This window comes from Argopecten irradians, chromosome 16 (genome assembly GCF_041381155.1).
Source record: "Argopecten irradians isolate NY chromosome 16, Ai_NY, whole genome shotgun sequence".
NCBI lineage: Eukaryota > Metazoa > Mollusca > Bivalvia > Pectinida > Pectinidae > Argopecten > Argopecten irradians.
In genome coordinates, this window is record NC_091149.1 from 25,559,449 (window position 1) to 25,573,580 (window position 14,132).

Here is a 14,132-nt window from a genome sequence, read left to right on the forward strand (position 1 = left end):
ATACAGTGAAGGTACTATAACTTCACAACCAACTGTACCTACTTGTTCAATAATAACAGTGAAGGTACTATAACTTCACAACCAACTGTACCTACTTGTTCAATAATACAGTGAAGGTACTATAACTTCACAACCAACTGTACCTACTTGTTCAATAATAACAGTGAAGGTATATAACTTCACCACCAACTATACCTACTTGTTCAATAATAACAGTGAAGGTACTATAACTTCACAACCAACTGTACCTACTTGTTCAATAATACAGTGAAGGTACTATAACTTCACCACCAACTATACCTACTTGTTCAATAATAACAGTGAAGGTACTATAACTTCACAACCAACTGTACCTACTTGTTCAATAATACAGTGAAGGTACTATAACTTCACAACCAACTGTACCTACTTGTTCAATAATACAGTGAAGGTACTATAACTTCACAACCAACTGTACCTACTTGTTCAATAATAACAGTGAAGGTACTATAACTTCACAACCAACTATACCTACTTGTTCAATAATACAGTGAAGGTACTATAACTTCACAACCAACTATACCTACTTGTTCAATAATACAGTGAAGGTACTATAACTTCACAACCAACTATACCTACTTGTTCAATAATACAGTGAAGGTACTATAACTTCACAACCAACTGTACCTACTTGTTCAATAATAACAGTGAAGGTACTATAACTTCACAACCAACTATACCTACTTGTTCAATAATACAGTGAAGGTACTATAACTTCACAACCAACTATACCTACTTGTTCAATAATAACAGTGAAGGTACTATAACTTCACAACCAACTGTACCTACTTGTTCAATAATAACAGTGAAGGTACTATAACTTCACAACCAACTATACCTACTTGTTCAATAATACAGTGAAGGTACTATAACTTACACAACCAACTATACCTACTTGTTCAATAATACAGTGAAGGTACTATAACTTCACAACCAACTGTACCTACTTGTTCAATAATACAGTGAAGGTACTATAACTTCACAACCAACTATACCTACTTGTTCAATAATACAGTGAAGGTACTATAACTTCACAACCAACTGTACCTACTTGTTCAATAAATACAGTGAAGGTACTATAACTTCACAACCAACTATACCTACTTGTTCAATAATAACAGTGAAGGTACTATAACTTCACAACCAACTATACCTACTTGTTCAATAATAACAGTGAAGGTACTATAACTTCACAACCAACTATACCTACTTGTTCAATAATAACAGTGAAGGTACTATAACTTCACTACCAACTATACCTACTTGTTCAATAATAACAGTGAAGGTACTATAACTTCACAACCAACTGTACCTACTTGTTCAATAATAACAGTGAAGGTACTATAACTTCACAACCAACTATACCTACTTGTTCAATAATACAGTGAAGGTACTATAACTTCACAACCAACTTACCTACTTGTTCAATAATAACAGTGAAGGTACTATAACTTCACAACCAACTATACCTACTTGTTCAATAATAACAGTGAAGGTACTATAACTTCACAACCAACTGTACCTACTTGTTCAATAATAACAGTGAAGGTACTATAACTTCACAACCAACTGTACCTACTTGTTCAATAATACAGTGAAGGTACTATAACTTCACAACCAACTATACCTACTTGTTCAATAATAACAGTGAAGGTACTATAACTTCACAACCAACTGTACCTACTTGTTCAATAATACAGTGAAGGTACTATAACTTCACAACCAACGTACCTACTTGTTCAATAATAACAGTGAAGGTACTATAACTTCACAACCAACTATACCTACTTGTTCAATAATAACAGTGAAGGTACTATAACTTCACAACCAACTGTACCTACTTGTTCAATAATAACAGTGAAGGTACTATAACTTCACAACCAACTGTACCTACTTGTTCAATAATAACAGTGAAGGTACTATAACTTCACAACCAACTGTACCTACTTGTTCAATAATAACAGTGAAGGTACTATAACTTCACAACCAACTGTACCTACTTGTTCAATAATACAGTGAAGGTACTATAACTTCACAACCAACTGTACCTACTTGTTCAATAATAACAGTGAAGGTACTATAACTTCACAACCAACTATACCTACTTGTTCAATAATAACAGTGAAGGTACTATAACTTCACAACCAACTATACCTACTTGTTCAATAATACAGTGAAGGTACTATAACTTCACAACCAACTGTACCTACTTGTTCAATAATAACAGTGAAGGTACTATAACTTCACAACCAACTATACCTACTTGTTCAATAATAACAGTGAAGGTACTATAACTTCACATCCAACTGTACCTACTTGTTCAATAATACAGTGGAGGTACTATAACTTCACAACCAACTATACCTACTTGTTCAATAATACAGTGAAGGTACTATAACTTCACAACCAACTATACCTACTTGTTCAATAATAACAGTGAAGGTACTATAACTTCACAACCAACTATACCTACTTGTTCAATAATACAGTGAAGGTACTATAACTTCACAACCAACTGTACCTACTTGTTCAATAATAACAGTGAAGGTACTATAACTTCACAACCAACTGTACCTACTTGTTCAATAATAACAGTGAAGGTACTATAACTTCACAACCAACTGTACCTACTTGTTCAATAATACAGTGAAGGTACTATAACTTCACAACCAACTATACCTACTTGTTCAATAATAACAGTGAAGGTACTATAACTTCACAACCAACTATACCTACTTGTTCAATAATACAGTGAAGGTACTATAACTTCACAACCAACTATACCTACTTGTTCAATAATACAGTGAAGGTACTATAACTTCACAACCAACTGTACCTACTTGTTCAATAATACAGTGAAGGTACTATAACTTCACAACCAACTGTACCTACTTGTTCAATAATAACAGTGAAGGTACTATAACTTCACAACCAACTGTACCTACTTGTTCAATAATACAGTGAAGGTACTATAACTTCACAACCAACTGTACCTACTTGTTCAATAATACAGTGAAGGTACTATAACCTCACAACCAACTGTACCTACTTGTTCAATAATACAGTGAAGGTACTATAACTTCACAACCAACTGTACCTACTTGTTCAATAATACAGTGAAGGTACTATAACTTCACAACCAACTGTACCTACTTGTTCAGTAATACAGTGAAGGTACTATAACTTCACAACCAACTATAACTACTTGTTCAATAATAACAGTGAAGGTACTTTTACTTCACTAATCAAACTTTCAAATTCAATAGGGTTATGTAGTAGCATTTTCTCACAGGACTGAAGACATAGCTTAATTACCTGTAATTTTAATGACCCTTTCAATCGTTTTTGTAACTCAGCCATGTCATGCGCCTCCTCGGAAGTAAGCACCTCTTCATTTCCAACATGCTTCGATACTACAAAAAGAATTTTAAAATTATTTCATTTGCCTTGTATGTTAATCTGGGAGCACAAAAAAGAAGTCACGTTGTTTAAAGTTGATCTGCAAACACAAGCTTTGATGATGAAGATTTATACACCAACTGAAGAAGAAACATTGAAATGGTTATGAAACTACTGTAGTGAGGGTATATTTGTGTACGTTTAATTTGTATGTGTACTGGCATCGCATCACCATCACATCTGTATCTGTACGATTTCCACCCAAATTTATGTCAAAAAGGTCATATTCTGATAGAAGACACTACCAAACTGATTTCCACAAAAAGTTATCTAAAAATTGGTATGTGATCATACAAGTACCTAAGTGATGGCGAGAATGGGTACTCGGTGAGAACTGGTCACCTGCCAGTATACATTGTGTGATAAGCCTGCCTGTTAATTTTTTGAAACACATTTCCATTCATACACAAAATATTTTGCCTTGGGAAATTTTTTGTTCTAATATGGCTTCACATAATTAATGTAAATATTCCTCTTATGTCCAAATTGACAGTAGTTTGTTTTCAGAGATAAATTCTGAGAAAAGTGACAGTATCTTATAAAAACTTTGTTGACACAAATATGATTAGGTATTGGAGAAACACTGAAAACTGCAGATTGGTCAAAATAAGGGATAATTCAAGCCCCCAAGGATTTGATGACTAATCTACATTTTGAGGTGTTTTTCTTACTTTGAATACTGTATGTCATGTAACTGAGACCCACAGTTCTGAAAGTACCTACCCTGGACTGGAGGTGGTTCTACGGGCGCCACCCTAGGGGGTTCCACACATGGTGGCTCGGGATGTGAGGGCTCCACAACTACATATGAGGGGTGAGAGGTATACACTGTCTTCACAGGAACCACTTTAAAATTAAAATTAATACAATTTGATTACACAGGAACCATGACAAAATTAAAATCAATATAAATTGATCACATTTCTCTGTATGATAGTCAGCTACAAAAAAATTGTCTTGTTAAATTGTATGAAAATCAACATTTATAAACAGTCCAAACTTGTTATCTTGAAGAGAGAAAATGTTGGAAATTTTTTAAAATAAATGTTATTCAAATTTTAAAGCAAATTCATGGAATTTATATTCCCTGCTTTCCTTAATCAAAGGCCCATAATTATAACTGCCCTGGGCACTTATTGGGTCAAATATGGTACAACTTACCTTCACCAAAGCGACCAACTTCCTGTTGAAGAGAAAATCAAAAGATCAATTTATGTGCATTTTAATCCTACCTGTCTACCAAAACATACATTTAAAGATTCATGGACCCCACGTTCAAACTATCTACTTTAGATTTTTACCTCATTATGCATTGTTTTCTAAATTTAATTTGATTAATGTAGCTTAGATTTTCAAAACTTTTCTTCAACTCTGTGATAAAGTGCTTTTCTGTTGTCCACAATAACAGTAAATACAAATAAACCAATATTTTTGTGGCAAGTTGATTTACGTTTACATGCTCAACAGTATTTTTTCATGGTGCTATTTAATTTTGCGATTTACACTTTTGCACTAGAAGTTGGATCATTGTGTAGCGATTTGTTTTTACTAATTCCAACAGTCCATAAAATACATGAAAATAAACTGCCTCAAAAAATTAATTGGTTTTCAGAAACCAACAGGAAAATAACACTGTTAGAAAATTTTTAAAATAAGTAATTGGAGAAAATATTGGACAGCATTCTATACACTTGCATATTTATATTGTATTTAAAACGATAAAGTAATCACTTACCAGTTTAAGAAAATCAGAGTCATACAGAAAACGTGTCGTCCGACTGAGTTCTTCATCAATTTTTCTATCACCAATGAAGTGCTACAAGAATTTATCAACAGTACAATACAAAAATATCATCAGTACAATACAAAATTATCATCAGAACAATAAAAAAATATGCTGGATTCTGATTGGCTAAACACATGGGTACTATTTGCAATAGTGCCCGGCAAGCGGTCACTATTGAATTCGCGCAAAATTGAACGTGAACATTGCGCATCGACCAAGATGTCAAGATGGGGTACAGGCTGTTGTGTGCGGGGATGGAAGCAGATGTTGCTTTTCAACAGAAGATAGTTCACTCGTGTTCTATATTGATCTACTTTTAATCTTCAGCTGAATCCTGTTTTATAGAAACACAGAATTCTGCAACAATTCATATGTTGTACTTTTAATGTAACAATGTGGTGTGGAAATGAAAATAGCATTGCGAGGTGTCGCTTGATGTGCTTTTGTTATGATGACAAGAAAACGGGTCTCATGTGAGGGTGATGTACTAAACCTATTATGGTCTGGTCGAGAGGACACTATTGCCTCATAGTATTGTCTCGTGATGGAATAGTGCCCTCGCCTTTGGCTCAGGCACTATTTCATCCCTCGACAATGCTATGAGGGAATGGTGCCCTCTCAACCAGGCCATAATATATAAGTAGAACATACCTTTGCATATACTTGTATATTTCGCACCATATTGTGAATAGGGTGTTTATATAAATTACATTATGCCAATCCATTTGACAGCTATTTACAATAGAATATGTTTAAAATAATTTAAGCTTACTTTAATATCCGTTCGAAGTTTGGCTAGCTCATCTTCCGTCATCGTTTCCGATCGATCCACCATCACTTTTAAATCTGCAGCTGTTTTTTGGCGAGAAGCAAATGTGTTATCTGTAAAAGACGAAGTAAGAAACATGTATACAAGAAATTGACTTTGAACGGAAATTAGCACTAGATCTAACCAATCTGATTTAGTAAAAGAGATAGATGAAATTTGATTCATTTTACTGTATTACACTGTTGTGTAGAAATTTTCATAGATTACGTTGGTGATGTACAACCATAAATATACAAACAAAAGATTAGTTTTAATACTTTTTTGGAATCACTATTTTATAGGCCAACCACAAATATCTCTAAACATGAAGTACTTGGAAAATGGAAAAAAAAAATACCTAAACACCACAAATATTCATCACCACCATCATGATGTGAAAAACACTTCCAACGAGGCCGCATGTCAGCGAAAGCTCAAACCACGAAAATAAGTACACACTAATATTTAATATTATACAGTATATCAATATGAGAAGTAAATGTAAATTCTGAAGATTCCGTGGATGGGTATTCTGAACTTACTAGCTACAGCCTTGACCCTTTCCATCTCCACCATTAGGTCAGATTCTCTCTTATTCAGACTGAAAATAAAATTGATAATGTAGTGTGTTTGAGATATCATGAAACAAATGATGTACCTTTTCATATTAACATTTTGCACTTCACTTTGAAGATGTGACAGAATGAAGGTCTTTGCTGGATTTTGGGAACACATTTTGGTGCTGCGATCTTTCGAAATGTAGGTTTATTGTAGTTGCTGCGATCTTTCGAAATGTAGGTTTATTGTAGTTTATGTGATTTTATGAAATTTGTCTTGAAGTCTCAGGGCACACAACAATAGTAACTTTTAAGGCTCCTTTCACAAAATCTTAAATGAAACTAACATTCAGTTAAAATCCTATACATATATTCCTTCTGAGAAAACATTCTATATTTCATGGCTTCAACCTACCAGGTCCTAACTTCCTCAAACACCGTCTTGATCCTCTTGAAGTTCTTGTCCACCTCTTCGTTCATAACCAATCTCAGTCGCTCGAGTGAAACAGTTTGACGATGTAAGTCCTTCATAGACTTTTCCATCCCTGTAAACAAGATATCTTTTGTAAGAAATTGATATATCCATGGCATTCATGTACATATTAATACATTTCATAAGAAAATAAAATTTCAATGGGAAAAATTATACGGCTATCTACTTTCAAACTTATTATAGAAATGTATCTTTTCATTCAAAGGCCTACTAGTCTAAGGATACATACATACTCCCCTTTTAGGGTTTCAATGACCACACTATATTAACCACAAGCCTTCTAGATCTCTTTTGTAAGTTTGATTAATTTTGACATCCTAATACCACAGTTACAGCCAGGGTCATTAAACACCAGGTGTAGGCGATACCATAGCGAAATCGCTTGTAAAAACATATGCGCCACGGAACAATGGACTTACTCATAAGCACATTTCAGTAGTTATTTTCACCAAATTTTGTACAAGCGATTTCAATGCAGTACTGCGCATGCCTACACTCTGTGTTAAAGGCCATGCCAGATTTAAAGGTGGTGGAAAGTCAGAGTATCCTGTGAATAACCATCAACCAGCCTGACAACTGCCCTACATGGGGTTATAACCTGTTACTCACAGGTGGAGAGCTTGTGGTAATATATCATGAAATCTTAGGTTGGTTAATAGTGTAATACTGTACAATTGTCATTTAGGATAAAAGGCAGATATGGATAATTATCTCGAAGACTTCAGTATATTGTACCTCCCCGTGAACTTTCCGCTTGACCGGTCTGGCATCAGATGACTGGGTTGATGATGAAATTTACAATCCAGAGCTAGGGCTGAAGACATGAGTGCATTATCACGAGTCCACAGTATAAGTGACAATTACCAATAATGCAGTAAAAGAATGCGTTCCCTTCCTGAATGTAGGCGCTGCCTGTGACCTATTGCCTACCTGAATGTAGGTGCTGCCTTTGATGTATTCCCTACCTGAATGTAAGCGCTAAGTTATGAGATTTATAACTTTATGTCAGTAGTTATGATTAGGTAAATTATAACCTTTGGACTAGAGAAATGTCAGTAGTTATGATGTCAATCTAAGTAGATATTATAAATTATAACCTTTGGACTAGAGAAATGTCAGTAGTTATGATGTCAATCTAAGTAGTAGATATTATAAATTATAACCTTTGGACTAGAGAAATGTCAGTAGTTATGATGTCAATCTAAGTAGATAATTTTATAAATTATAACCTTTGGACTAGAGAAATGTCAGTAGTTATGATGTCAATCTAAGTAGATATTATAAATTATAACCTTTGGACTAGAGAAATGTCAGTAGTTATGATGAATCTAAGTAGATATTATAAATTATAACCTTTGGACTAGAGAAATGCCAGTAGTTATGATGTCAATCTAAGTAGATATTATATATTTAACCTTTGGACTAGAGAAATGTCAGTAGTTATGATGTCAATCTAAGTAGATATTATAAATTATAACCTTTGGACTAGAGAAATGCCAGAGTAGTTATGATGTCATTCGTAAAGTTAGATATTATAAATATTATAACCTTTTGAACTAGAGAATATGTCAGTAGTTATGATGTCAATCTAAGTAGATATTATAAATTATAACCTTTGGACCAGAGAAATGGCAGTAGTTATGATGTCAATCTAAGTAGATATTATAAATTATAACCTTTGGACTAGAGAAATGTCAGTAGTTATGATGTCAATCTAAGTAGATATATTATAAATTATAACCTTTGGACCAGAGAAATGTCAGTAGTTATGATGTCAATCTAAGTAGATATTATAAATTATAACCTTTGGGACTAGAGAAATGCCAGTAGTTATGATGTCAATCTAAGTAGATATTATAAATTTTAACCTTTGGACTAGAGAATTGTCAGTAGTTATGAATGTCAATCTAAGTAGATATTATAAATTATAACCTTTGGACTAGAGATATGTCTAGTAGTTATGATGTATAAATAGAGAAAGTAGATATTATAATTATTAAATTATAACCTTTGGACTAGAGAAATGCCAGTAGTTATGATGTCAATCTAAGTAGATATTATAAATTATAACCTTTGGACTAGAGAAATGTCAGTAGTTATGATGTCAATCTAAGTAGATATTATAAATTATAACCTTTGGACTAGAGAAATGTCAGTAGTTATGATGTCAATCTAAGTAGATATTATAAATTTATAACCTTTGGACTAGAGAAACCAGTAGTTATGATGTCAATCTAAGTAGATATTATAAATTATAACCTTTGGACTAGAGAAATGTCAGTAGTTATGATGTCAATCCTAAGTAGATATTATAAATTATAAACCTTTGGACTAGAGAAATGTCAGTAGTTATGATGTCAATCTAAGTAGATATTATAAATTATAACCTTTGGACTAGAGAAATGTCAGTAGTTATGATGTCAATCTAAGTAGATATTATAAATTATAACCTTTGGACTAGAGAAATGTCAGTAGTTATGATGTCAATCTAAGTAGATATTATAAATTATAACCTTTGGACTAGAGAAATGCCAGTAGTTATGATGTCAATCTAAGTAGATATTATAAATTATAACCTTTGGACTAGAGAAATGTCAGTAGTTATGATGTCAATCTAAGTAGATATTATAAATTATAACCTTTGGACTAGAGAAATGTCAGTAGTTATGATGTCAATCTAAGTAGATATTATAAATTATAACCTTTGGACTAGAGAAATGTCAGTAGTTATGATGTCAATCTAAGTAGATATTATAAATTATAACCTTTGGACTAGAGAAATGTCAGTAGTTATGATGTCAATCTAAGTAGATATTATAAATTATAACCTTTGGACTAGAGAAATGTCAGTAGTTATGATGTCAATCTAAGTAGATATTATAAATTATAACCTTTGGACTAGAGAAATGTCAGTAGTTATGATGTCAATCTAAGTAGATATTATAAATTATAACCTTTGGACTAGAGAAATGTCAGTAGTTATGATGTCAATCTAAGTAGATATTATAAATTATAACCTTTGGACTAGAGAAATGTCAGTAGTTATGATGTCAATCTAAGTAGATATTATAAATTATAACCTTTGGACTAGAGAAATGTCAGTAGTTATGATGTCAATCTAAGTAGATATTATAAATTATAACCTTTGGACTAGAGAAATGTCAGTAGTTATGATGTCAATCTAAGTAGATATTATAAATTATAACCTTTGGACTAGAGAAATGTCAGTAGTTTATGATGTCAATCTAAGTAGATATTATAAATTATAACCTTTGGACTAGAGAAATGTCAGTAGTTATGATGTCAATCTAAGTAGATATTATAAATTTATAACCTTTGGACTAGAGAAATGTCAGTAGTTATGATGTCAATCTAAGTAGATATTATAAATTATAACCTTTGGACTAGAGAAATGTCAGTAGTTATGATGTCAATCTAAGTAGATATTATAAATTATAACCTTTGGACTAGAGAAATGTCAGTAGTTATGATGTCAATCTAAGTAGATATTATAAATTATAACCTTTGGACTAGAGAAATGTCAGTAGTTATGATGTCAATCTAAGTAGATATTATAAATTATAACCTTTGGACTAGAGAAATGTCAGTAGTTATGATGTCAATCAATAAGTAGATATTATAAAATTATAACCTTTGGACTAGAGAAATGTCAGTAGTTATGATGTCAATCTAAGTAGATATTATAAATTATAACCTTTGGACTAGAGAAATGTCAGTAGTTATGATGTCAATCTAAGTAGATATTATAAATTATAACCTTTGGACTAGAGAAATGTCAGTAGTTATGATGTCAATCTAAGTAGATATTATAAATTATAACCTTTGGACTAGAGAAATGTCAGTAGTTATGATGTCAATCTAAGTAGATATTATAAATTATAACCTTTGGACTAGAGAAATGTCAGTAGTTATGATGTCAATCTAAGTAGATATTATAAATTATAACCTTTGGACTAGAGAAATGTCAGTAGTTATGATGTCAATCTAAGTAGATATTATAAATTATAACCTTTGGACTAGAGAAATGCATAGTTATATGTCAATCTAAGTGATATTATAAAATTATAACCTTTGGACTAGAGAAATGTCAGTAGTTATGATGTCAATCTAAGTAGATATTATAAATTATAACCTTTGGACTAGAGAAATGTCAGTAGTTATGATGTCAATCTAAGTAGATATTATAAATTATAACCTTTGGACTAGAGAAATGCCAGTAGTTATGATGTCAATCTAAGTAGATATTATAAATTATAACCTTTGGACTAGAGAAATGTCAGTAGTTATGATGTCAATCTAAGTAGATATTATAAATTATAACCTTTGGACTAGAGAAATGTCAGTAGTTATGATGTCAATCTAAGTAGATATTATAAATTATAACCTTTGGACTAGAGAAATGCCAGTAGTTATGATTTGAATGTAAGTAGATATTATAAATTACTAACCTTTGGACCAGAGAAATGCCAGTAGTTATGATGTCAATGTAAGTAGATATTATAAATTACTAACCTTTGGACCAGAGAAATGCCAGTAGTTATGATGTCAATGTAAGTAGATATTATAAATTACTAACCTTTGGACTAGAGAAATGCCAGTAGTTATGATGTCAATCTAAGTAGATATTATAAATTATAACCTTTGGACTAGAGAAATGTCAGTAGTTATGATGTCAATCTAAGTAGATATTATAAATTACTAACCTTTGGACCAGAGAAATGTCAGTAGTTATGATGTCAATCTAAGTAGATATTATAAATTATAACCTTTGGACTAGAGAAATGCCAGTAGTTATGATGTCAATCTAAGTAGATATTATAAATTATAACCTTTGGACTAGAGAAATGTCAGTAGTTATGATGTCAATCTAAGTAGATATTATAAATTATAACCTTTGGACTAGAGAAATGTCAGTAGTTATGATGTCAATCTAAGTAGATATTATATAAATTATAACCTTTGGACTAGAGAAATGTCAGTAGTTATGATGTCAATCTAAGTAGATATTATAAATTATAACCTTTGGACTAGAGAAATGTCAGTAGTTATGATGTCAATCTAAGTAGATATTATAAATTATAACCTTTGGACTAGAGAAATGTCAGTAGTTATGATGTCAATCTAAGTAGATATTATAAATTATAACCTTTGGACTAGAGAAATGTCAGTAGTTATGATGTCAATCTAAGTAGATATTATAAATTATAACCTTTGGACTAGAGAAATGTCAGTAGTTATGATGTCAATCTAAGTAGATATTATAAAATTATAACCTTTGGACTAGAGAAATGTCAGTAGTTATGATGTCAATCTAAGTAGATATTATAAATTATAACCTTTGGACTAGAGAAATGTCAGTAGTTATGATGTCAATCTAAGTAGATATTATAAATTATAACCTTTGGACTAGAGAAATGTCAGTAGTTATGATGTCAATCTAAGTAGATATTATAAATTATAACCTTTGGACTAGAGAAATGTCAGTAGTTATGATGTCAATCTAAGTAGATATTATAAATTATAACCTTTGGACTAGAGAAATGTCAGTAGTTATGATGTCAATCTAAGTAGATATTATAAATTATAACCTTTGGACTAGAGAAATGCCAGTAGTTATGATGTCAATCTAAGTAGATATTATAAATTATAACCTTTGGACTAGAGAAATGTCAGTAGTTATGATGTCAATCTAAGTAGATATTATAAATTATAACCTTTGGACTAGAGAAATGTCAGTAGTTATGATGTCAATCTAAGTAGATATTATAAATTATAACCTTTGGACTAGAGAAATGCCAGTAGTTATGATGTCAATCTAAGTAGATATTATAAATTATAACCTTTGGACTAGAGAAATGTCAGTAGTTATGATGTCAATCTAAGTAGATATTATAAATTATAACCTTTGGACTAGAGAAATGTCAGTAGTTATGATGTCAATCTAAGTAGATATTATAAATTATAACCTTTGGACTAGAGAAATGCCAGTAGTTATGATGTCAATCTAAGTAGATATTATAAATTATAACCTTTGGACTAGAGAAATGTCAGTAGTTATGATGTCAATCTAAGTAGATATTATAAATTACTAACCTTTGGACCAGAGAAATGTCAGTAGTTATGATGTCAATCTAAGTAGATATTATAAATTATAACCTTTGGACTAGAGAAATGTCAGTAGTTATGATGTCAATCTAAGTAGATATTATAAATTATAACCTTTGGACTAGAGAAATGTCAGTAGTTATGATGTCAATCTAAGTAGATATTATAAATTACTAACCTTTGGACTAGAGAAATGTCAGTAGATGTTATAGTGATATTATAATTATCTTTAATGTCAGTAGTTATATGTAATCTAAAATTAAATAAACCTTTGGACTAGAGAAATGTCAGTAGTTATGATGTCAATCTAAGTAGATATTATAAATTATAACCTTTGGACTAGAGAAATGTCAGTAGTTATGATGTCAATCTAAGTAGATATTATAAATTATAACCTTTGGACTAGAGAAATGTCAGTAGTTATGATGTCAATCTAAGTAGATATTATAAATTATAACCTTTGGACTAGAGAAATGTCAGTAGTTATGATGTCAATCTAAGTAGATATTATAAATTATAACCTTTGGACTAGAGAAATGTCAGTAGTTATGATGTCAATGTAAGTAGATATTATAAATTACTAACCTTTGGACCAGAGATATGTGTTGTAATGATTTCAATCTAAGTAGATATTATAAATTACTAACCTTTGGACCAGAGAAATGCCAGTAGTTATGATGTCAATCTAAGTAGATATTATAAATTACTAACCTTTGGACCAGAGAAATGCCAGTAGTTATGATGTCAATCTAAGTAGATATTATAAATTACTAACCTTTGGACCAGAGAAATGCCAGTAGTTATGATGTCAATCTAAGTAGATATTATAAATTACTAACCTTTGGACCAGAGATATGTGTTGTA

General features: G+C 31.5%; 1 protein-coding gene across 1 annotated transcript in view; it reads right to left on the bottom strand.

Annotated features, from left to right (window-relative positions):
• Nucleotides 1–14,132, bottom strand: part of LOC138310116 (spermatogenesis-associated serine-rich protein 2-like) — a 64,603-nt gene that overhangs the window by 28,657 nt on the left and 21,814 nt on the right. Inside the window, exons 5-11 of the mRNA XM_069251249.1 lie at nucleotides 7,065–7,194; nucleotides 6,635–6,693; nucleotides 6,057–6,166; nucleotides 5,234–5,314; nucleotides 4,660–4,681; nucleotides 4,222–4,344; nucleotides 3,355–3,452 (exon numbers count right to left, since the gene is read on the bottom strand). Coding sequence (XP_069107350.1) covers nucleotides 3,355–3,452; nucleotides 4,222–4,344; nucleotides 4,660–4,681; nucleotides 5,234–5,314; nucleotides 6,057–6,166; nucleotides 6,635–6,693; nucleotides 7,065–7,194 — 623 coding nt within the window. The remainder of the gene's footprint in view (nucleotides 1–3,354; nucleotides 3,453–4,221; nucleotides 4,345–4,659; nucleotides 4,682–5,233; nucleotides 5,315–6,056; nucleotides 6,167–6,634; nucleotides 6,694–7,064; nucleotides 7,195–14,132) is intronic.